We start from the raw sequence: 26265 nt of genomic DNA on the forward strand, positions 1-26265 counted from the left end.
ATCCCATTTTTACTAAATAATACACAGTTTCCCGTCCATATGTTTGCACATACATTACTGATGAGAGCTATTCGAATTTGGGCACAAGACTGCTTTTGTACATACGTGATAAAGTCTTCAGTGTGCACAGCGGCCTGGGCGAGGCTTTGTGGAGGTGTAGCCATGGTGTCGGTCTGGAGCTTCTTGATGTCACTGCGCAGTGATCTTATCTGAGTCTGCACTGCCTCCTGTTTGTGTGCACACTCACACTATACAAATACAGTGAGAGAGTTAATAAAGGCACCTAAACATGCAGCTGGTGTGTGGTGTGAGCGTTAGAATTCTTACAGTGACAGTGATGTTTGCGGGCCCCTGGCACACCTGCCCTCCCTTTCCTTTACACTCCAGGGTCATAGTGATTTGCTCTGGTTGGTTCTTATACAGTAGAGGAAGGTTCTCCAGAAGCTCTTGCTCCATAGCCACCTGCTGGGCTTCACGTGCCACTGCAATCCTGATACCAATAGCAGAAATTTCAGAACATTGGCCAAGCTCTGTGTACAGTGTAGCAGCATTAAGCAAATTTGTAGAATTTTGTAACTGTGTTGTTTGACAACGAGGCCCACAAGTGTTTTGACAAAACTGTATTAAAGGGGACCTGTTTCAGTATTATTTTTAGTATAGTATTTAGTATATTTCACTATTTCTGCATACTGACATACAGTATGTGCAGAGAAATCCAGATATTAAGGTTAACATCTATTCATGTTTCGCTGTGAGATTACTCGCTAGTATTGTGCAGGCAGTCACTGTCTTGGTAGATGAAAACAATGAAGTGTTTACTTAGTCCTGAGAAGGAGCTGGTTTAATGACATTATTAAGCAACAGGATGCTCTTATTGGTTAGTACAAGCTCCACCCACACTTTGCATCCTGGGTACAGCACCTGTCTGGGGCACAAAGTGACATTACACTGCTGCTGTTCACTTGACTTCAAGAACAGCGGTTTCAGATTTCTTTTTCAGTGGTCTCAGTCTAGAACCAGACTGAGACCACTGAGTTTGACAGTTTGTTTTCTGAGCCAATTAGAGCAACTCACTCAAATAGAAAGTGTGAACAACCTTAGTCTAAACAATAATTCACTTGATAAAAACTAACACTCTGGTGCCATGTGTCACCACACATTGTCATTATCGGTACTGTGTAGAATTTTGAGGGGAAAAATGAATTTAATCCATTTTGGAATAAGGCTGTAACATAAAAAATATGGAAAAAATGCAGTGCTGTGAATACTTTCTGGATGCACCGTATACCACTAGGCATCTTAAAATACATGAACATTAATGGATAAAACACTCTAGAAACTCTGAGGTGGTGAATACAATAAATAAATAAATGAATTAACAAATTATTTAGTTTTGTGCCTGGTGCTTTTAACGAAGAAGCTCCATTACTGACCTTGCCATGGCATCACTTGTTTCGCTTGTAAATGATAAGGGTGTGCCGCACAGAGTGCAGGCTGGCTCAGTGGATGTTTCACAGAGAAAACAGGAGTTCAATCATCCACTACACACAATAAGTCTAAAATCCACTTTGGGAAGCACAACTTCTGCAGGCACAGTTTGAAATGTGATTTTGTGAATGTTTAACATGTATCATGGTTTAGTTTTTCTGTTTCTCCAGCTTGGTAAAGCTTTGTAAAAGCCTTGTAACTGTTACAATGGGCAAGCAATGGGTCACCCCTCTGAGTCTGGTCTGCTTGAGGTTTCTAACCCAACATCATCAGAGGGAGTTTTTCCTTACCACTGTTGCCTGTGTGCTTGTTTAGGGGGTTGTAAGATTAGACCTTACTCGTGTGAAGTGCCGTGAGGCAACATTGCTTTGATTTGGTGCTATACAAATAAAATAAATTGAAGCTGAACTGAAATTGAAACGTCAACCACACACAGGGTTCGATATACTGATAACCCTCTACAGAAAAAGAATACAACTACCGCATTTACTGGCATGTAATTTGTTTTTTATTTTTTACTAGTTTGGGAGGTCCTCCAAATTATACTCCAGCGCAACTTCTATACTGAAAAAACACCCATTTGGTATTAATAATAATGACTGTTTATAGAGGACTTTTACAGGAATTAAAGCACGCAACAAAATTAACTCTAATTATAAAAGAATAAATGCCAATAATAAAAACTAGGGTCCCTTTATTCAGAGAGTAGCATCAACTGAGAACATGGTGCCATTTTGCCATGGGGCAACTGCACTGAACTACTGAATAAACCTTTTATGTTTTCAACATTTTTTATCAGTTAACCACATACAGCAACACATCCAGGTAAAGGTATGTTAGAGAAAATGTACATATATGTTATCACTCAACTGTCACTGATTTATGAAAAATGTTCTCAAGAATCTGCTGATATTGACTGGAATCCATGTGACCCTCAACTTTAACAAGATTCCCAGTACCTGCACTGGCCACACAGCCACACAGCATGATGGAAGCACCTCCAAATTTTACTGTAGGTAGCAAGTGTATTTCTTGGAATGCTGTGTTCTTTTTCTGCCATGCATACCGCCCCTTGTTATGTTAAAATAACTCAATTTTAGTTTCATCAGTCCACAGCACCTTATTCCAAAAGCAAGCTGGCTTGTCCAAATGTGCTTTAGCATACCTCAAGCAACTCTGTTTGTGGCGTGTATGCAGAAAAGGCTTCCTCTGCATTACTCTCTCATCCAGCATCATCTTGTGTAAAGTGTGCTGTATAGTTAAACGATGCACAAAGACACTATCTGCAGTAAGATCATGTTGTAGGTCTTTGAAGCTGGTCTGTGGGTTGACTATGACTGTTCTCATCATCCTTCACTTCAGCTTATCTGAGATTTTTCTTGGCCTGCCACTTCAGGCCTTAACTAGTACTGTGCCTGCGGTCTTCCATTTCCTCACTATGTTGCTTGCAGTGGAAACTGACAGCTGAAATCTCTGAGATAGCTTTTTGTATCCTTCCCCTAAACCATGATGTTGAACAATCTGTTATCAGGTCATTTGAGAGTGGTTTAGAGGCTCCCATGTTGCCACTCATTAGAAGCGATGCAAAGAGGAGAAACATTTGTAAATGGCCACCTTAAATACCCTTTCTCATGACTGGATTCACCTGTGTAAGGAGGTCAAGGGTCAATGAGCTTACCAAACCAATTTTGTGTTCCAATAATTAGTGCTAAATGTATTCAAATCAATAAAATGACAAGGGTGCCCAAATTTATGCACCTGCCTAATTTTATTTAAATAATTATTGCAGACTTTCTGTAAAAACTAGAAACTTCATTTCACTTCTCCAATATCAGTGTGTTTGTCTGCTATATGATATATTTAACTGAAATTTCTGATCCAGACAACCAATGATTTATAAAGGAAAACCATGAAAATTATCAGGGGTGCCCAAACTTTTGCATACAACTGTATACAGTGTTCATTACATAGAGAACCATACAAACGCATCCAGTTTATATGATGATGGTTTAGGTGAGTTTTACTGTACAAGGGACTAAACACTTAATTTACCTTTCAAAACTTTGACGATGAAGTCGCTTCCATCCCACACGGCTGACTTTATTTTTCCCAAATTTTTCTTTTGTTCGGATCTGAAGGAAATCTGTACATCTTGAAGCCCTTGCTGTGTCTATTTATGCATCCAATTGCACAACAACCCGGCATTTTCAGCAAATAAATAAATAAAATAGCTGGACTTACATGCAGCTAGCTTAACAGCGAATGCTATTTTGGGCCCAAGTTGGCACCACGAGTCACGTGACCATTTTTTTTTTTTTTTTTTTTTGGCTCATTATGTCACTACTCTCTGAATAAAGAAACTAATAAAAACCACACTACAACAATGCACAAAAATCCCAAATTAAAGAGCTCATAATATATATAAAAAAGGTGTGACATATATTGGTTTTTCCTTTTTAAGAGGCGTTTTTTTAAACAGGTATAACTTATGCTCCATAAAATCTAGTAATATAAAAAGGGTGTAGATTTTATACATAGAGTCCTGGAGGCGCAGAATCTCTCTCCACATATATAAGTACAGATACACCAAGATGTGCGGGATGGAAGGCATGTAAACTCCACTGGTATGGATTTTGTTTAGAGCACCCTTTGTCATAATGTCTAACATGCTTTATGATTTAGTGCATTGTATTTTAGTAGCCTTGCCAGTGTCTGTATGTACTCAATATCAGTCATATCAGAGTCATTTTCTATACCCGTTTAATCTAGTTAAGGGTCACAGGGGCGCTGGAGCCTATCCCAGCAGTAATTGGGTAAGAATCGGGTATGCCCTGGACTGGATGCCAGTCTGTCGCAGGGCCACATATAGACAGACAAACACATCCACACTCTCAACCACAGCTATGCTCAATTTAGAGTCAACATTTCATGCAACCTGCATGTCTCTGGAAGTCAAAGGAAGCTGGAGCATTTGGAAGGAACTCACACAAACACAGGAAGAACATGGAAACCTCACACAGAAAGGACCACGTCAGAAGAGAACCTGGGATTTTATCACTGTGGGGCAACATTGTTCAGGCACTGTGTTACCCAAGTACAAATCAATAATAATAAATGTTCTTTTTTCTGTTTTAAGTAAAATAAGGTTTGCATTTAAAAAATAAAGTGCTTTAGAAAAGGCATCATAAAGTGCTTAATTTCAGAAAAAAATACTGTCAGTGTAGTTTGAGTTACTTGGTCAGTGAATGTGTCATGATTCTGGTGGCTCATATATTTTATGACTGCTACTCACTGGACCATATAGCCAATAACATTTCCATGCATAAATGATTTAACTGGTTGGGTAGTGTCACGTGGGACGAACACACTGACAACCGTAAAGACAGAGAAAAACTGCACAGTTAAAATAAGACAACCATAAATGCAGGAAAAGTTGTGCAGGTTAAAATACAAATGATTTGTCAAAATCTACTGATAAGTCTAGGTCCATATACAACGGCATCTGGGACTGGACCTGGACCACATTCTGTCTACTGATGATGGCAGGTGTAGAGGGCTGGCTTGAGTGCGGCCCACAGGCGGCCTGACTTTCCTTTGTTGTGGCCTGCCTTGGCAATTGACAAGCTGTTCGGGAATAATAAACTACTGTTAAGCAAATTAAATAGAAGTGATTTTATTATGGTGAAACTTCATTTTAGATTTAGAATGTTCATTTTCAGTAAACTATAATGCATTTTGTTGAAATTCTATGCAGTTCACACACGATAAATAATTTTGGCTTGTGACCGTCCAGATGAATTTATAGCCAAAGGTAAGAATTTGTGCACCTCTGTTTATGGGGAAAAAATAAATAAAAACACTAGATCCATAAGCTCTCTCATGACAGAGGCTGCAGTATCTACATCTATTACAAGTACTACAACAACCCACCAAAAATCACACAGGAGTGTTCACACTCTGCCCACTCATTGTTTGAATTTTTACCCTCGGGAAGACATTACAGCTGCCTGAAGACAAGGACTAGCAGATTCAGGAACAACTCTTTCCAAAAGTGATAACAGTCTTGAATGAAGCTAAACTTTTTGATTAAGCAGATTATCTTAATGCACAGCAGTTTATCTACATTATTTTAAACTATTTATTGTCTACTAGCATTAAACTGTATGTGTAGTGTTCTATGTTTTATGGTATGCATGTGTTCGCAGGAGTGTTTGCAAATGGTTGCAATGAATGAAGTGTGAGATGTATTTGCCATGGCATTCTGTTCTAGTCAAATCAATTCAAGTCAAAATATGCATGACATGTGACAACAGTATATTACAAACTGACATAGGCATGGTTCTGTGTGAGGAGGGTCTTCAGTTTGGTGGGCTCAGGGTCTCATCACTGCTTTTTGCAGATGATATGGTCCTGTTGGGTTCATCATCCTGTGACCTCCAACACTCAATGGATTGGTTCGCAGCCGAGTATGAAGCAGCTGGGATGACGATCAGCACCTCTAAATCTGAGGCCATGGTTCTCAGCAGGAAAACAATGTATTGCCTACTCCGGGTAGGGAATGAGGTCTTGACCCAAGTGAAGGATTTCAAGTACCTCACAGTCTTGTTCATGAGTGAGGGGACAATGAAGCATGAGATTATCTGGAGAATCAGCACAGCAGGGATGGTATTGCATTTGCTCTACCGTACCGCTATAACAAAAAGGAAACTGAGCCAAAACGAGAAGCTCTCAATCTACTGGTCAATCTTTGTTCCTACTCTCACCTATGGTCATCAATCAATTCAATCAATTTTATTTATATAGCGCCAAATCACAACAAACAGTTGCCCCAAGGCGCTTTATATTTTAAGGCAAGGCCATACAATAATTACGTAAAAACCCCAACGGTCAAAACGACCCCCTGTGAGCAAGCACTTAGCGACAGGAAGAAACCTCCAGCAGAACCAGGCTCAGGGAGGGGCAGTCTTCTGCTGGGACTGGTTGGGGCTGAGGGAGAGAACCAGGAAAAAGACATGCTGTGGAGGGGAGCAGAGATCAATCACTAATGATTAAATGCAGAGTGGTGCATACAGAGCAAAAAGAGAAAGAAACACTCAGTGCATCATGGGAACCCCCCAGCAGTCTACGTCTATAGCAGCATAACTAAGGGATGGTTCAGGGTCACCTGATCCAGCCCTAACTATAAGCTTTAGCAAAAAGGAAAGTTTTAAGCCTAATCTTAAAAGTAGAGAGGGTGTCTGTCTCCCTGATCTGAATTGGGAGCTAGTTCCACAGGAGAGGAGCCTGAAAGCTGAAGGCTCTGCCTCCCATTCTACTCTTACAAACCCTAGGAACTACAAGTAAGCCTGCAGTCTGAGAGCGAAGCGCTCTATTGGGGTGATATGGTACTATGAGGTCCCTAAGATAAGATGGGAACCTGATTATTCAAAACCTTATAAGTAAGAAGAAGAATTTTAAATTCTATTCTAGAATTAACAGGAAGCCAATGAAGAGAGGCCAATATGGGTGAGATATGCTCTCTCCTTCAAGTCCCTGTCAGTATTCTAGCTGTAGCATTTTGAATTAACTGAAGGCTTTTCAGGGAACTTTTAGGACATCCTGATAATAAGCTGAGTTGAAACATTGAGCTGAGTATTCCATTAACTTTAACTAGTAATGACTTCATGACTTTCTTTGCTAACAAAATTTTAACTATTAGAGAAAAAATTACTCATAACCATCCCAAAGACGTATCGTTATCTTTGGCTGCTTTCAGTGATGCCTGTATTTGGTTGGACTCTTTCTCTCTGATTGTTCTGTCTGAGTTATTTTCATTAGTTACTTCATCCAAACCATCAACATGTTTATTAGACCCCATTCCTACCAGGCTGCTCAAGGAAGCCCTACCATTATTTAATGCTTCGATCTTAAATATGATCAATCTATCTTTGTTAGTTGGCTATGTACCACAGGCTTTTAAGGTGGCAGTAATTAAACCATTACTTAAAAAGCCATCACTTGACCCAGCAATCTTAGCTAATTATAGGCCAATCTCCAACCTTCCTTTTCTCTCAAAAATTCTTGAAAGGGTAGTTGTAAAACAGCTAAATGATCATCTGCAGAGGAATGGTCTATTTGAAGAGTTTCAGTCAGGTTTTAGAATTCATCATAGTACAGAAACAGCATTAGTGAAGGTTACAAATGATCTTCTTATGGCCTCGGACAGTGGACTCATCTCTGTGCTTGTTCTGTTAGACCTCAGTGCTGCTTTTGATACTGTTGACCATAAAATTTTATTACAGAGATTAGAGCATGCCATAGGTATTAAAGGCACTGCGCTGCGGTGGTTTGAATCATATTTGTCTAATAGATTACAATTTGTTCATGTAAATGGGGAATCTTCTTCACAGACTAAAGTTAATTATGGAGTTCCACAAGGTTCTGTGCTAGGACCAATTTTATTCACTTTATACATGCTTCCCTTAGGCAGTATTATTAGACGGTATTGCTTAAATTTTCATTGTTACGCAGATGATACCCAGCTTTATCTATCCATGAAGCCAGAGGACACACACCAATTAGCTAAACTGCAGGATTGTCTTACAGACATAAAGACATGGATGACCTCTAATTTCCTGCTTTTAAACTCAGATAAAACTGAAGTTATTGTACTTGGCCCCACAAATCTTAGAAACATGGTGTCTAACCAGATCCTTACTGTGGATGGCATTACCCTGACCTCTAGTAATACTGTGAGAAATCTTGGAGTCATTTTTGATCAGGATATGTCATTCAAAGCGCATATTAAACAAATATGTAGGACTGCTTTTTTGCATTTACGCAATATCTCTAAAATCAGAAAGGTCTTGTCTCAGAGTGATGCTGAAAAACTAATTCATGCATTTATTTCCTCTAGGCTGGACTATTGTAATTCATTATTATCAGGTTGTCCTAAAAGTTCCCTAAAAAGCCTTCAGTTAATTCAAAATGCTGCAGCTAGAGTACTGACGGGGACTAGAAGGAGAGAGCATATCTCACCCATATTGGCCTCTCTTCATTGGCTTCCTGTTAATTCTAGAATAGAATTTAAAATTCTTCTTCTTACTTATAAGGTTTTGAATAATCAGGTCCCATCTTATCTTAGGGACCTCGTAGTACCATATCACCCCAATAGAGCGCTTCGCTCTCAGACTGCAGGCTTACTTGTAGTTCCTAGGGTTTGTAAGAGTAGAATGGGAGGCAGAGCCTTCAGCTTTCAGGCTCCTCTCCTGTGGAACCAGCTCCCAATTCAGATCAGGGAGACAGACACCCTCTCTACTTTTAAGATTAGGCTTAAAACTTTCCTTTTTGCTAAAGCTTATAGTTAGGGCTGGATCAGGTGACCCTGAACCATCCCTTAGTTATGCTGCTATAGACGTAGACTGCTGGGGGTTCCCATGATGCACTGTTTCTTTCTCTTTTTGCTCTGTATGCACCACTCTGCATTTAATCATTAGTGATCGATCTCTGCTCCCCTCCACAGCATGTCTTTTTCCTGGTTCTCTCCCTCAGCCCCAACCAGTCCCAGCAGAAGACTGCCCCTCCCTGAGCCTGGTTCTGCTGGAGGTTTCTTCCTGTTAAAAGGGAGTTTTTCCTTCCCACTGTAGCCAAGTGCTTGCTCACAGGGGGTCGTTTTGACCGTTGGGGTTTTACATAATTATTGTATGGCCTTGCCTTACAATATAAAGCGCCTTGGGGCAACTGTTTGTTGTGATTTGGCGCTATATAAAAAAATTGATTGATTGATTGATAATAATGAATTACAATAGTCCAGCCTAGAGGAAATAAATGCATGAATTAGTTTTTCAGCATCACTCTGAGACAAGACCTTTCTAATTTTAGAGATATTGCGTAAATGCAAAAAAGCAGTCCTACATATTTGTTTAATATGCGCTTTGAATGACATATCCTGATCAAAAATGACTCCAAGATTTCTCACAGTATTACTAGAGGTCAGGGTAATGCCATCCAGAGTAAGGATCTGGTTAGACACCATGTTTCTAAGATTTGTCTTGAGGGTTGGGACATGACCGAAAGAACTAGATTGCGGGTACAAGCAGCCGAAATGGGCTTCTGTAGGAGGGTTTCTGGTGTCTCCCTTAGAGATAAGGTGAGAAGCTCAGTGCCTTTGCTGGGATGCCCCCAGGGGGCATCCTTACCAGATGCCCGAACCAACTCAGCTGGCTCCTTTCAACACGAAGAAGCAGCGGCTCTACTCAGAGCTCCCCACGGATGACCATTGTTAGTTTGGGTAACATTTTTTTTGTCACTTATATTGTATTAAACTTTGTAATACAATAATAAAAGCAATACCAACATGAACATGTCTGAGTAGCACATTAATTATGTTGCTTAAACAAGTTCATTTTCTCAGTTTTTTGTCCATTTGTGGTTCCTGTAGCCTCAGTCTGTGTGTTAGTTTTTCCTTTAAGAATATGTCCTCTATCGGACTTCCAAGATGGCGGAGAGGCGAGTGGCAGCATAAACCACCAGCTCCCAGTGGGCCTGACTCCCCAGTAGAAATTTACCACTATATAACTACAGGAAGATTGTCAAAGAAGCTTGACGGGGGAAATATGGGGAGAGCGAGAGGAAACCCACAGTCGAACCCCGAAGAAGTAGTCAATTCGAGCGAAAATGATGATCCTACCGTGCATGCTAATGCTAGCTCTCGCATTAGCAACCAAGCCGACTACACTCTTTTAGAGGCTATGAGAGCTAGCATCATTGCCGAAATCAAAGAAGTCCGTGCCAACGTTAGAAAAGATGTTAACAAAGCCTTAGGAGAAATCAGGAAAGAACTTTCAGACTTCAGAGAGGAGATGCAGACAACACTCAACACCATTACCACTGATCTCAAAGTAATGGACAAGAGGATTGATGAAGTTGAACAGAGAGTGGCGGCGATTGAGGAGTTTAGCGCTGCAGTAAAAGAAATACGCTCTCACACGCTTGAATTACAAGACCACGTCCAAACACAACTCAGATTTGGAGTCCCGCCCACGTCGAAACAACATACGCATCCACGGCATGAAAGAAGGAGTGGAAGGGGATAACATTACAGAATTTACTGAAAGATTCATAAAGACTGAACTTTCTCTCCCTGACTCTCCCCTGGGAATACAAAGGTGGCTTAGTTCCCTCGGTCCTAAGCCACCACCGGACTCCAACCCTAGATCTGTGGTAATACATTTTCTCGAATTCAAGACCAAGGAGCTTGTGCTTCACACCGCCTGGAATAAGAAGGACATTCAGTGCAATGGAAGATGCCTTTTCTTTGAGCAGGATTACACCAGTGATACACTGGCAAAGAGAAAGGCATATGTCCACATCAGAAGGGTGCTGAAAGAAAAAAACATTCGGTTTCAAATGCTTCACCCGGCACGGCTTCGTGTACACCTCAACACAGGTACGATGATCTACAAGGATGCACAGGAGGCCAACGCAGACCTAAAAAGCAGAGGCGTTATCGATGTGGCAACCCCGACCCCCGAGACGCAGCCAACCGGGAAAAGGTTGACACGAGCGGTGTGGGACGCTACAGGAGCGACACGCCATAATAGAGAGACCTGGCTGAAACGCATTCAGAAAAAGCTGAAGGGATTCCGGCGCGAGAGTAATGCATAAAGAGGACGAGGGAACCACTTCTACAGCCACCAATGGGACTCTCAACCTGATAAGTATTTGCACGTATTGGAGTTTTCTCTTGTTTTAAGTAACAGTAAACGTGGCCCGTCCTCTGGGTAACTCCACCTGCTCTCTCTAATAATGCGCACTGCTCTGACTGAAACAACTCAGAGACCCCAGCTCGCATTACGAGGGGCCCCACCTCCTCGAAGGGACTCCCCTCTCAGCCCAGAAGTGAGCACTGCACTTCAGACATGGAGGTCACTTTTGTTTTATGTTCATAACTGTTATAACTGTTCTTTATTGTTCAGACCGACACTTTTCCTTTTGTTTTCAAGCCATCTAGTTTTCAGAAATATTTGTAAAAAAAGTGCGCTTCTCTGGGAGGAGAAATGGATAAGCAGAAATATAATATAACACTTAATCTAAATGGCTTACACAATCCCTCCAAACGGAGCAAAGTTATTGCTAAAATGAAACGTGAAAAGCAGGATGTGATTTTTTGGCAAGAGACTCATCTATCAGATGAGGAACATGAAAAACTCAAAAAGCTAGGTTTTAAACATTCATATTATTCATCTTATAAAAAAAGTAATTCTAGAGGAGTAGCAATTCTTATTTCTAATAAAGTAAACTTCCAGTTCTCCTCCCAGATTTCTGATAGAGAAGGCTGTTATGTTTTAGTGAAAGGTTTTATTGATCATAAAGAAGTCACGTTATTGAACGTGTATAGACCACCAGGGAGGGATAAGCAGCTAATGAGGGTTTTTGACTTGATATGTCTTGAAACATGAGGGGTGTTGATATGTGGCTGAGACTGGATATGAGACTGGAACCTCAACTTACAACAATTATTAGACTCATCAAACAGTTCTAAAAAAATTTTTTACCTGAAGCGCTGCAAGTTAAAAAAAATGTTGAAGGAATTAGGTATGATTGACGTCTGGAGAGATCTACATCCAGATGAAAAAGGATTCACTTTTTTCTCGCACTCTCATTCAATGTTCTTCAGACTTGACAATTTTTTTATGCTAAATTCAGATAGGCACAGGATAACAGATTGTAACATAGGAGTCTGGGATGTCTCAGATCATGCTGGAGTCTATTTGGTTTTACATCTAGACATGAAATGTAAGGAGACTCTCTGGAGACTTAACTCTTAATGAACCGCCATTTCTAGAATATGTTGAAGAAGAATTTAAGAGTTACATTTTTCATAACGATAAACGGGACGTTCCACCCAGTGTGTTATGGGATGCTGCTAAGGCAGTTCTCAGAGACAAATTAATAATGTGGTCATCTAACAGGAAAAAAGAAAAAGAAAAACAGATGAAGGGCATAGTTGTTCAGCTTAAACATTTAGAAGAGAAACACATGAAAAACAAAAATGAAGAGACTTTAAAGGAATTATCCTGTGTGCGTCAGATTCTAAATGATTTATATGAGAACCAATTGGACAAGAAGGCCAAATTTGTCGAGCAAAAATTATGAAAATGGCCCTAAAGTCAAAAAACTACTTGCCTGGAGGGCATGCAAACAACAGGCTGATAGGTTCATAGACAAAGTAAAAAATCCTCAGACCAACGAGATGCAATACAGTTTAGAAGCTATACAACAATCCTTTGTGGCTTACTATTCCAATTTATACTCCCAACCCAAAGCAGCTCATTCAACATTGGTAGAACATTTCTTGACCTCCTTGGATTTACCGTTAATTGGAACGGCACAAAATAATACACTTATGCAAGAAATAACAGAAGAGAAAATTAATAAAGTAATATCAAACTTGAAGAGCAATAAAATGCCGGGCCCAGAAGGTTTCCCACCTGAATGGTTCAAAAGTTTTAGATATATAATTACTTCACTATTAACATCTTGTTTTAACTATGTGCTGAGGGGAGGAACTCCACCACCATCTTGGAAGCAGGCTCTTATTTCAATGATACCAAAAATCGGTAAAGACACAACAGAATGCAGTTCTTACAGACCTATATCCGTTTTAAATATAGTTTATAACATTTTTACTACTATATTGGCTAAAAGATTAGAAAATATAATACCTAAATTAGTAGATACCGACCAGACAGGTTTTGTCAAAAATAGACAAACACATGATAATGTGCGTCGAGCACTACACCTCCTCAACCATATGAAAACTGCGAAATCAATAGCTCTTAACCTTGATGCTGAAAAGGCGTTCGATTCCGTCAGATGGGAGTTTTTATATTTAACCCTAAAACGCTTTGGTTTTAATAGTCAAATAATTGCCTGTCTTAGCTCCTTGTACACCTCACCCACAGCCAGGATAAAAGTGAATGGTGACCTGTCAGACTAGGTTTCCCTTAAGCGTGGTTGCCGGCAGGGATGCCCGCTCAGCCTGGCTCTTTTTGCTTTATTTATTGAGCCACTGGCACAGGCCATTCGTGACTCTAAGGACATTACAGGTATCAATATACATGGCTCTGAGCACAAGGTTTGTTTGTATGCGGATGACGTGCTGGTGACACTTACTGAACCTGACAATAGCCTCCCACTACTGATTTCTTTACTTAACACATTTGGTTCATATTCTGGCTACAAGCTAAACCTCCATAAAACACAAATACTTGCATTTAACTACAAACCAAATAAAAATACTGTTAAACTTTTAAAGGGCAATTGGAATAGTAGTTCAACTGGCTAAAGATTTGAGTGACCTCTTTAAACATAATTACATCCCTCTCACTACTCAGATTAAGGCAGACCTTAAACCATGGTTACTACTGCCACTGAATATGCATAACAGAACTGAATTACTACAAATGATCGTGCTGCCCAAATTGCTTTACTTATTTCTTGCTTTGCCAGTTGAAGTGCCCTCCGGGCAATTTGTTGAATGGAACAGGATGTTCTCAAACTTTGTCTGGAATAAACGGAGTCCAAGAATAAGGTCTGAAACACTGCAACTGCCTAAAAATGAAGGTGGTATGGCAGTCCCATGCTTAAAAAATTACTATAAAGCTGCCCAGCTCAAAGTTCTGATTGCATGGTGTGACCCATTATGTGATGCCAAGTGGAAAGAAATAGATCAAGCTGAAATTCAAACTCCTCTCCCGTCGGTTTTAGGGGATAAACCATTATTGCACTCGCTTTTAAATAAGGTGTCTAACCTGATTAAGGTACCACTTGGCATCTGGCTTAAAGAACTCAAAAACAAGACCACGGAAGATGATGCTAAAATCCTACGCTGGCCAGCATATGACTCCGAATTTATCCCTGCAAAAGTTGATAATAGGTTTAAACTATTGTGTAATAAGGGCATCACTGCATATTGGAAAATATCTTCCCCAACGGGTTTAATGTCCTTTCAACAATTATCAGATAATTGTAATCTGGAAAAGGATCATTTTTTTTTTTTTTTAGGTATCTGCAGTTACGACACCATTTCAATGCAGATATTGCCAACAAGCAGGACAGACAGCCACTAATTGACATTTTTATAGATGCATGCAAAGGGAAACTGACAAAAAAAAAAAACAAACAAACAAAAAAAACAAACAGATATCTAGAACTTGCTCAATAATGCAGACGAGAAAGAAAAAAAATCTACAAATTATATTAAGCTCAGATGGGAAAAAGATGCTAAAATAAAAATTTCTGATGAAGAATGGGCAAACATTTGCAAAACAGCTGTAACCACCTCAAGCTCTGATCTGTGGAGGGAGTTCTCTTGGAAGAATGTAGTGGTTTTTTTTATTACACCTCGGGTTAAAGAACTGCAAACCAAAAGTGTTGAACATGGCAAATGTTGGTGGAAATGTGGACATTTTTCTGTTGGTCATTTTCATATCTTCGGGGAATGTCCTAAAATCTCACCTTATTGGACAGAGGTGGCTAAGATTACACAATTGATCATGGGACTACAAATAGGGAAGAGTTTTTGTACATTTTATTTGGGCAACATTCCAACCTCACTGAGAAAACAGGACCGGTACATGCTACAAATATTACAGGCAGCCAGTAAAAAGGCTATAACTCGGAAATGGTTGAAAGAGGAACCACCAACCACCAAGGACTGGATGGACATAATACACGAGCTTTATGTAATTGAGTGACTAACCTTTTCCATCAGACATTCCTCTGATAAATGTAAACAATATTGGAAGAAATGGATCCTTTTTTCTGAACAAAATTAAATTATACCTTTTGTCATAAAAGCTGGGGGAGGGGGGAAAAAGGAAAAAAAAAGGAAAGGAAAAAGGGGGAAAGAAAGGAGGGAAAAGAGAGAAAAAAAAAAGTGTAACCTTGATCCGAATGGCTTGGAAATGTTGTTTTGACTGTCTGTCTATGATGTTATACTTTTACAACTTTCTAGATGGCCTTTTTTTTTTTTTTTTTAATATGTTGGTCTTATGTTCTTATTGTGTTTGAAATTATAAAATGTTCAATAAAAACAATGTTTAAAAAAAAAGAATATGTCCTCTATCGTAGCTATTCATTGATCCTTTGATGGCACATCCGTCTTCCCCTACTTCCTTGTTCTACATTTTTTTTTTTAGTTTGGATAACATTGATAAACCTTTTTTGACAGGTTTACAAATTGCAGAGTCCGTGGTTTTATTTTGCAGCAGAAGAGATGCTGCTCTGTGTACTTATGTTGCCAAGTAGTTGTATGCTGCTCTGTGTACTCATGTTGCCAAGTAGTTGTATTATTTACATGTCTGTTTGTATTTCTTATAAGTATAAACTCAACACAAATAAAAGCAGCTGAAACGTCTGTACACACCTGGCCTCATCTTGGAGAGCACTGAGGTCCTTCTGCAGCAGTTCAGATGCAGCCGTGAAGTTACTGAGGCAGGCAGTCGAGACTGCAGCCACTGGAGCCTTATTTTGCTGCAACTCTGGAGCTGGGTGAGGAACTGGATGCATCTGCAGGTTGGAAAGGATACGTTCCTTTGCTGCACACAGAGCGAAAGAGAGAGAGTGAGAGGCTTACGGAAAGTTTAAAAGCACAACATCAAACAGGTGGAAAAAATGAACAGACTAAACATGGAAGGAGAAAAAAGTTAAATTTATTCAACAATTTTTTGTTGAATAATGTCGCCAAGTGGCATCAATTTTTATAATCCAACTAGAAATAAAAAAACAACATCAAAGAAACAAAAACAAAGCTTGATGATAAAGCTTAGACAATAATGTTTAACAAGTTAAAAACAAACACCACCCACAACAAACGTGTTGGATCTACATTAGAAATGTGCATATCTGGTATTTTGAATCAGTGTCAGTCCAATATTGGCCAAAATTAATGGATGGAATATTTGGGGAGATCAGATCTGAATTTTCAACGACACATTTGAGTCATTTTGTGGGCTATGCATGTTTTCCTTTGGGTTGAGCAAAATATTTGCTTCAGTCTGAGTAGCAAATTATACCCAGACAAATGTGTCTATTACCAGATTGTTAAGACAAGAAAGACTATCGGCAGATAAATTCATAACTGTACGTCTATATTGTGATTAACATTTTCTGTTTTTCTACCCTTGTCGATGCTGCTGTAGTCAGTGAAGCCTGAGTTTTTGGTTTGGATGAAGGCTGGCTCACTCTGCACCTTTTCCCACAGAGACAACACCTCCTTCCCATCATACTGTACACGCTCCTGGTCCACCAACTCCAGCCACAGCTCCTACAGCAGCACACACAACACCACACCTCATATTTGATTTTGTTCAAGCACACACGCATGCACGCACGCACGCACGCACACACACACAGCCCTCCAAACATATTGGAAGACTTGGTATATCACACATGCCATTTCACATACAAAAATAAATAAATAAAAATTTCTAAAATGATCTTCCTTAAACTCAAACTGAAAGCAAATCTCTAACTTGATATAAATTAATTAAAAATAAAACAGCCAAGATGATGGGTTGCATAAGTAATGGAACTCTTTGGTATAACACCTGCGAATTTGCACACCGTCTGGCCCTTGGACAAGGTCCCTAATCCTCACGTTTCTCCCGGTGTGTAGTGAGCGCCTTGCATGGCAGCACCCTGACATCGGTGTGTGTGAGAATATGTGTGTGAATGGGTGAATGCAAGGCATTACTATAAAGCACTATGAACTTCTGATATAGATGGAAAAGTGTTATATAAATGTAGTCCATACAGTAGTGTTCAGAATAATAGTAGTGCTATGTGACTAAAAAGATTAATCCAGGTTTTGAGTATATTTCTTATTGTTACATGGGAAACAAGGTACCAGTAGATTCAGTAGATTCTCACAAATTCAACAAGACCAAGCATTCATGATATGCACACTCTTAAGACTATGAAACTGGGCTATTAGTAAAAAAGTAGAAAAGGGGGTGTTCACAATAACAGTAGCATCTGCTGTTGACGCTACAAATTCAAAACTATTATGTTCAAACTGCTTTTTTAGCAATCCTGTGAATCACTAAACTAGTATTTAGTTGTATAACCACAGTTTTTCATGATTTCGTCACATCTGTGAGGCATTAATTTTGTTGGTTTGGAACCAATATTTTGCTCGTTTACTAGTGTGCTTGGGGTCATTGTCTTGTTGAAACACCCGTTTCAAGGGCATGTCCTCTTCAGCATAAGGCAACATGACCTCTTCAAGTATTTTGACATATCCAAACTCATCCATGATACCTGGTATGCGATATATAGGCGCAACACCATAGTAGGAGAAACATGCCCATATCTTGATGCTTGCACCACCATGCTTCACTGTCTTCATTGCGAACTGTGGCTTGAATTCAGAGTTTGGAGGTCATCTCACAAACTGTCTGCGGCCCTTGGACCCAAAAAGAACAATTTTACTCTCATCAGTCCACAAAATATTCCTCCATTTCTCTTTAGGCCAGTTGATGTGTTCTTTGGCTAATTGTAACCTCTTCTGCACGTGTCTTTTATTTAATAGAGGGATTTTGCAGGGGATTCTTGCAAATAAATTAGCTTCACACAGGCGTCTTCTAACTGTCACAGCATTTACAGGTAACTCCAGACTGTTTTGATCATCCTGGAGCTGATCAATGGGTGAGCCTTTGCCATTCTGGTTATTCTTCTATCCATTTTGATGGTTGTTTTCCATTTTCTTCCACACGTCTCTGTTTTTTTTTGTCCATTTTAAAGCATTGGAGATCATTGTAGATGAACAGCCTATAATTTTTTGCACCTGCGTATAGGTTTTCCCCTCTCCAATCAACTTTTTAATCAAACTACGCTGTTCTTCTGAACAATGTCTTGAACGTCCCATTTTCCTCAGGCTTTCAAAGAGAAAAGCATGTTCAATAGGTGCTGGCTTCATCCTTAAATAGGGGACACCTGATTCACACCTGTTTGTTCCACAAAATTGATGAACTCACTGACTGAATGCCACACTACTATTATTGTGAACACCCCCTTTTCTACTTTTTTTTTTTTACTAATAGCCCAATTTCATAGCCTTCAGAGTGTGCATATCATGAATGCTTGGTCTTGTTGGATTTGTGAGAATCTACTGAATCTACTGGTACCTTGTTTCCCATGTAACAATAAGAAATACTCAAAACCTGGATTAATCTTTTTAGTCACATAGCACTACTATTATTGTGAACACTACTGTATATTTACAACAAAAACACTGCTTTAGCAATCGTACGCGAAGAGCTAATTAATGTTTTTGTTACAAGCACAAACTGCTTCTTTCAGCCACTGAACAGACGATCATATGTGAGGAGAACGTACAACATAATTTAAACTCCGTTTTTAGTGCATTTACAAAATAAACTCACCATTAATTTTCTCAGGTGCACAGCAGTGGAGCTGGGGAAGGATTAATTTAATATTTAGTTAAACTAGCGTTTTAGTTAGTTAGTGCTACAATTTGTCATAACAGCAATGGCAGAGTATTTATAAAAATGATCTTTAGTCATAAAAATCACGGCACATAGGCCCGATCATTTTGCGGGTACTAGGCAGTCATGGGGTGATCTGTGAGGTGTTTGTGAGTGGCCTGTGTGGTATCTGAGCATCCTCCAGCCCAGCCGATTCTTCTGCAGTAGGCAGGTGCTGCATCATACTTGATCATGGCGATTTGTGAGAGGATGCCAAGCGGGCCTTGTAATGTCCTGGCAGCAGTTGTGTGGCTCTTCAGTGTCAGCAGCATGCTCTATGATTTTATGATTGCACAAGGACCACAGAAAGGAATCTGCCCCTGTGTAGGGGCCCTTCACACGTAACATGATTGAAGCCAACTGGCACACGGAGGAGGAATCGTATGCCACATGTGAAAATCGGAGACGCCGTGACCACCTCATGCAGCTGTCACCACAACCATTTGCGTAAACCAGCGGCCAAAAGACAGCGAGTGCCTATTCAACCCTCTCTTGGCAGGTGTCGGCCAAATTCCAGGTGCCACACATGAACATCCAACACCACTCGCTGGGCACATAGATTGATAAGAAATTAATGACACTACCAACACATAAGTGTCATATAAGTGTCAAACAGTTACCAAATATACACCTGGAACATCAAACCTATAATACATCACAATATCCATCACCATAGGTTAAACAGTAGGTTATCAGTAGTATAGGAATGTGACTATTTCACCGGGATAATTCCCTACCCTTTACGACACGCTGGGCACTTAGAAAAGGCAGTGCTATTCATGCTCCCGGCACAATAGTGGAGTGCAGATGACCACATTTGAGCTGTCTGTGAAAATTGTCCAAGTGCCACATGAGTGTGCCATTACCAAGCAACACATATGTCAAACAAGTGTGCCCATGTGGCGTGCATGTGTGTCGCGCCTACCCAAACACGTGGTGTGTGATTGTTGCCCCCCCCCCCCCACACACACACACACACACACACATGTGGTGTGCGGGGGGAGGGGAGTACACTTGCATGACATGCTGATAATTATGTACAGACAAGATCACATGGGAACTGGCCAGCGGCATTTGAGCTCCCATGGCACAACAAGGCGCCTCTCAGCTGATCGCTGGCCAGCCACTCACTGACAGCTGGAAATGATGCACCCCCCCGCCCGCCCGCCCACACACACACACACACACACACACACACACACACACACACACACACACACACACACACACACACACACACACACACACACACACACACACACACAGCAGTGGTGCAATATGGTGCCACACGTTCCAGGTGCTCTCACTGTGTTTTGTGCACGCTGGTGCGCGTGCACGAAACTGTCGTCGCGGTATTGTGCACGCCTGTCCGACCATGTGTCCCTCCCGACAGCAGGTGGAATGTTTGGCTGTTCCCCATTTCATTTTTTGGCCGGTTTCTGCTTCTTTCGCCCAATTTCGCATTATGTGTGAAGGGGCCCTAACGGGGGTTTAACATGCTTTACACATTCCTATTTCATTTCTGTTTCTCTCCAGAATAAACTGTCTGAAAGTCTTACTTTAATTTCTTCCACCAGTCCATTCCACAACATCACCCCACAAACTGAATAATAATGCTTCAAATTAAGTGTCACTCTTAAGTTATATAATACAATACCAATTACCTTGTCATTATGCATGTATTTGTGAATCTAACACCCACCTGCTGCCGTTGCATGACCTGTGCTAGTCTGTGAGGTTCATACTCCGGTGGAAGTGAGGGAAGATACACTTCCTGCTTCTGCAAAGTCTCATCATCCAGCCACACAGCAAAGACACCGAACAACCTGCAGGAAATCCATCTGCCACTACTACTGGCTAAACAACAGGAATAAATTTGTGTCAGAGTGACAGTGAAGGATCAGTGTCTTACCTGACTAATTCTGTGTGAAGCAGAGGAGATGTGAGGTAAAAGGGTCTGGATTTGTCTGGGCTTTGGTTGTCCTGGCTGTCTGATAAGGGTGTGTTTGGCGGCGGCACCCTGAGAACCTGGCTAGCAGCATGGTGGAAGTCAGACACCTCCTGTATTCTCTGTCGCAGGTCTCTGAGCAAAGGCACCTGAGATGAAGTCTGGAAGAATCTATGACCAATACATCCACCTGCAGCCAACCTGCAGTGTCACACATAACACCACAACAGAGTATTGTTTTGCCGTCTCTTCCCACATTTCTCTGACTGTTGAAAATGATTTGTATGCATCATACCCATACTCGGGCCCAGGCTGTCTTAGGTAGAGCTGCAGGAATTTCTGCCAGATCAGAGGAAGGAGCGGGTGGTCAGGGGGTGTAGCCAAAGCCTGAGAGGCCCAGCGGTAGACTTGCAGTCGCTGCAGAGAGGGGGCCACGGGTAACTTCAGCCTCTGTTGTGCTTTCTGGCTCGAAGACAGAAAAACATATCAATTAAAAATACCACCTCATGCTGCGCCTATGAACTACTAAACAAACTGACACATACATCTTTCATTAGTAAGTGAGTTACAGCTTTTGTTAGAGACAACATTCTGTCACACACTCAGTATTGCAAATGATACTTAAACGCCAAGTGATACTAAACGTCTGCAGTGACAAACCACAGACTCCTAATGTATTCAGCTTTCAGAATGTGTCCGCGTGCATCTTCGTACCTTTAAGGCCTGTTCAGGAGTGATACTGGGTTCTGACAGGAGTTCATTTTCAACACATCGTCTCAGCTGAGAATCTTCCTCAGACAATCTCTCCATATTCAGAACCAGCCAAGCAAACCACACCTACCAACACAGGCAGTCACAGAACATGTTCAATATGATCAACAGTTTTTGCATATACTGTTTGTGCACCAGGGACTTTTACCTCTGTACTCAGGGATTGGCCCTCAATGAAGGAAGGTGTGGCATTTCCAGCAATCCAGCCAACCAGGGATGAGAGCAGACCTCGATCTCCATGGTAACCCAAAGCATTCTGCAAGAAGTAAGAAATAAAATTTACAACTTCATAGTAATAGTGTCACCGCCTCTTTAGTCTTTCACTTGGCCTGCCCCCACCCCCACCACATTTTCAGGATTAAATAATTTCACTTCAGAATCAAAACTGTGAAAGTACAATTTATGATTGACAAGTTTGATTAGTCAGTTTCAAGTTAGTGTACTTGAACCAGATGCTGCATACAGTACATGTTCGCATCAATCTAAAATAAGACAATGATAGCTGTGCATCAATCTCTATTGCTCCATGGGTCAAGTACATGTACTTAGAGGACCCATTTTTGATAATGTAATATTTATGAGGTTACCACAGGAACTTCAGGGTGTTAAAATGTGTATCTGCAGCCATGACAGCTCCAAATATTACAGAACTGACACGAGTCAGTAAATACCTTATGCTGTTGGTAGAGCATTTTCTGCACACATTCCTCCTGGTGGTGTGTGAATGCAGCACAGCAAATCTGATCCATGAGGAAGAGCACAGTTTTGTCCCGATACCAAAGGTTTTGCTGAGTCAGAATCCCGACCCAAAACTCCAAAACTGCTGCAACGCCAACACGCCCAGGCTGGGAACTCTCCACTACATGATTCTGGAAGAGCAATACACACATTTAAACTGTCTTTTGTTTTGGCTGTGGGAAAATACACACAGTGTATGTGCTTACATATTAGTTTTCCCCATTCTAACGTGTTTGTGCATATTAGTGTAAATTAAGAAACTGGGGTAAAAACACTGAAGGCTGAAAGGCATTTGTTTGGTGCACAGGTATCAAGGTTCTAGCATCATTTTCATAAAACATTTCAACCATTTTTTGATTACACACAAACTTGTGCCAGACAGAGAAAGAAGAACTGAGAATCCAAAGCTATCTGACAAATCTCAGCAAGGATGTTGCTTTACAATGTACCTGAATGACACTGTTGAGGAGTCGGACATTGTCACCGTAGATGGCTCCTGTGAGGAGCGGTGCCACCCGGTGAGTGACGTGCTGTGTCACACCTTGCGGACACACACTGTCGTACTGCAGGAACAACTGGATACAACTCACAAACCTGTCATGGGCACAGTGGGAGCAGAAAGCTAAAAGGACAGTCTTAAGATGACGGAGGCACTAGCAACCTTCTTTTGGTATCACACAGGCTGTGGTCTTACGTACTGAGAGTTGTTGAGCAGGTAGAAGCTGAGATGGTATGTTGGTGGTATGATGATATCCAGCAAGTGCACAGCCGCTCTCAGATGGCGAGACTGAATCAGACTTTTCAGCAATCCAACTCCATCAGTACAAAACTGTTCCAGACTGGAACCCCATCCCCCATGGCAGATCAAATTAATGCAAAATTCTGTGAGCAACTCAATCGCAATTATCAAGTCAAGTGTTTGAAAACAAACCTATGTCCCACTGTTGTCATGACGATAGACAGGTAGCATCCAATTGGAACACCAGCTTTTACAGCCCTCAGAACAGAATGCATGCTGGGAGAGTGTCTCAGCTCTGGAGGTGGGTTGGATGCAAATGCAGGACCCGTCCAGGCTCCTTTAGGATTTTGGGTATTGCCATGGAGCTTCAGCCTCAGCAGCAGTTGCCACGCCCACTGACTGAAGGACGCTTCAGGAGAAACACCCAAACGAAGGACACTGGCAAGGTAAGACACCTGAAACACAGAATCATTTTTCTAGATCTAACCATAGACGTTGACATTAGATGTATGACAGGAACAGGGGGACTGCTTACATGTTTAATCCCCTCTGATATGAGGCCAGTGTATGGTTTGTCAGTGAGATACTTCTGATAAGCTTCAGCCACAAACAGCGACACCTCACTGTGGAGAGATGAAGACAACGCCAACGAGCCATCCTGTGAAAGGAATTGGGCTATGAAACAGTGCGGGAAACAGAAAAAGTCATGAACTAAAAGTACAAATGATAGTAATTACTCACTCACACAGAATGTTCTTCGACATGCAACTGTTAGTGATGGTAAAAACACATGTACATGTTTATATGCACACACAGAGACCTGATACACCCTTGAATACCTCTGTGTAACCCCAGTTCAGACCCTCCAGTATAACACAGGCCAGCCGGTTCTCCACGGCAGACAAAGGATGCTGTAACAACCAGCTTCCAATCACAGATATTTCCTCGGGCAGTGGCCGCCACAAGCTTAGAGGCAGCTCTTTACACAAGTACAGGGCCATCTAACACAACACAGACAAAACAAAACTATACTTTCCTCTGAATGCAAAATCATAAAGTCATAATAGGATAGTGGCACAAACCATCCCAACAGTCTGTATGGTCTCTCTCAGCTTCTCCAGCAGCACAGACATGATGTGTGGATGGGCTGTTGCAACGGCAGCCAACAACTCCCGCCCCACTTTAGAGTACGTTTCTCTCGTGGACAAGCAGACATAAGATACCTAGGGCAACAAGATGTGAAGAGTTAAGATTTAAATGACACTGAATGCAATCTGCTGGATCTCAAACATCAACCACTGTAATTGTTGATGAGGTGTTTAGAAGGCTGATCTCACGTGGCGTGATTAGGGTGGTTCAAAAAAATAAAAGTTGGAAATTCATTACTCTCACCCCTTCATTTTATGATGCTTTGGGAAAAAAAGAAAGCCTGCCAAATATTTTTGTCATACATTAATATTTAGAGGTAGCACATCATAGCTGAAGGTTGTAAATATATCAATTATCGCTGCCCGAGTGCCCGTGCAATAGGTTATCCATTATCCAGTATCTAATCACATCACTTATAAAGAGGATAGAAGTTAACCACCTGAGTGTAACTAAAGTATAATTTTATATTCAATTTAAAACTATACCTGGGTTTAAATATTTCTCACAAACAACATACTTTCAAAAGTGTTATTTTAGGCTACAAGCTGAAAAATTTGCTTCAATTCACAGCTTCTTTTCTTTCAGATCTTTGGTGATGGTGAATCTAACATGAGATAAATGTAAAAAGAGACACTTGCTGACTTAACATGCTTAACCATTAACTGGAAACTTCAGTAAAACATGTCAGCTACTAGAAGTAGAACATTTGTATACCTTATTGGTTCCACCGACTGAAATAAAGGGAAACAAATTGCCCTCAAATGGGCAAATACTCAAGGTATTTTTCTTCAAACACACTGATTTGAAGAAAACTGTCCATGATGCTGCTGTGACCTCTATAGACATGGCAATTCCTTTCTGGGAGAGAGCTCGAATCCCACTGAGGGCAAAGCAGCATCTGATCACAAAGTTAGAAAAGTTGTTCGGAAAATGGAAAACATTGAAAAAGACCAAGAATCGCAATACAGACAAGCAGAAGAAAGATGAAACAGTGTTTTGTGAATCTTTGGAGGACTTGTTTGACATGGCACATCAGGATGTCCTAACAATGATAAAGTTTGAAGATGACACAGTTCCTACTTGCTCAGCGAGAGAAAGGTAGAGGATGCATGACAGGCATAGATAAAATACAAACTGCCAAAGAATAAAGAGCAGAAAAAAGGAAAGCTGCAGAAGCAAAATACAAAGAGAAACTGGAGGAGCCTGGACCATCTAATGTCTCACTACCTGACACTGTCTCCAGCCAGAGTGAAGAGAACACAGAAAGTCCAGAAGAAGAATTTGTTATGCCAGTGCCACAAAAAGCCAGCAAAATTAAAGCTGTTGTAACACAAGGACTTGCAGCAGCATTGGATAGGACCAAAACAACAGACAGAAGTGCCACCTATATTCTGACTGAAATGGCAGCAAGTCTTGGTCATGATGCAAGCAACTTAAATATCATTATCATGTAAAGGAAGTTCTCTTATGTTACACAGCTGTATAATTGGTTCTTGTGCTGATTCATACATTTTTGAATATTAAGTATTGCAAGGCATAAAGAATATTATTGTTTGGAGCTAGATCAAAATATATGTGGAAATATATAAAGCATAGACTTATTTAAATTTATCAATAATAAAACAGTATTTCATCAATAAAATGAAAATGCAATGTTTGATTGTTACAAAATCTTCGCTATCCCAGTATGTAGGTATTGTAGGAGCATGATACATGTACGAGAAGAACTGCATCTCACAATTCATGTTTTAATGTTAACTATTTTATGGGATATGAAAAGATTTGATTTTCCAATGTATTGCCATAATTTCTGTCCTGACATATCAATATTAAAATGACAGAAATAATTTGGAAATATCTGGAAATGACCATACTATATGATAAAGTTATTGCGAGCAAAA

The 26265-nt window shown here is 40.6% G+C and overlaps 1 protein-coding gene across 1 annotated transcript in view; it reads right to left on the reverse strand.

Annotated features, from left to right (window-relative positions):
* Positions 1–26265, reverse strand: part of epg5 (ectopic P-granules autophagy protein 5 homolog (C. elegans)) — a 94173-nt gene that overhangs the window by 26277 nt on the left and 41631 nt on the right. Inside the window, exons 15-30 of the mRNA XM_034170167.1 lie at positions 24298–24438; positions 24055–24216; positions 23751–23873; positions 23408–23670; positions 23175–23315; positions 22926–23070; positions 22410–22607; positions 21887–21994; positions 21682–21804; positions 21263–21429; positions 20932–21168; positions 20722–20845; positions 16654–16798; positions 15899–16070; positions 328–490; positions 106–248 (exon numbers count right to left, since the gene is read on the reverse strand). Coding sequence (XP_034026058.1) covers positions 106–248; positions 328–490; positions 15899–16070; positions 16654–16798; positions 20722–20845; positions 20932–21168; positions 21263–21429; positions 21682–21804; positions 21887–21994; positions 22410–22607; positions 22926–23070; positions 23175–23315; positions 23408–23670; positions 23751–23873; positions 24055–24216; positions 24298–24438 — 2555 coding nt within the window. The remainder of the gene's footprint in view (positions 1–105; positions 249–327; positions 491–15898; positions 16071–16653; positions 16799–20721; positions 20846–20931; positions 21169–21262; positions 21430–21681; positions 21805–21886; positions 21995–22409; positions 22608–22925; positions 23071–23174; positions 23316–23407; positions 23671–23750; positions 23874–24054; positions 24217–24297; positions 24439–26265) is intronic.

Source organism: Thalassophryne amazonica, chromosome 5, assembly GCF_902500255.1.
Source record: "Thalassophryne amazonica chromosome 5, fThaAma1.1, whole genome shotgun sequence".
NCBI lineage: Eukaryota > Metazoa > Chordata > Actinopteri > Batrachoidiformes > Batrachoididae > Thalassophryne > Thalassophryne amazonica.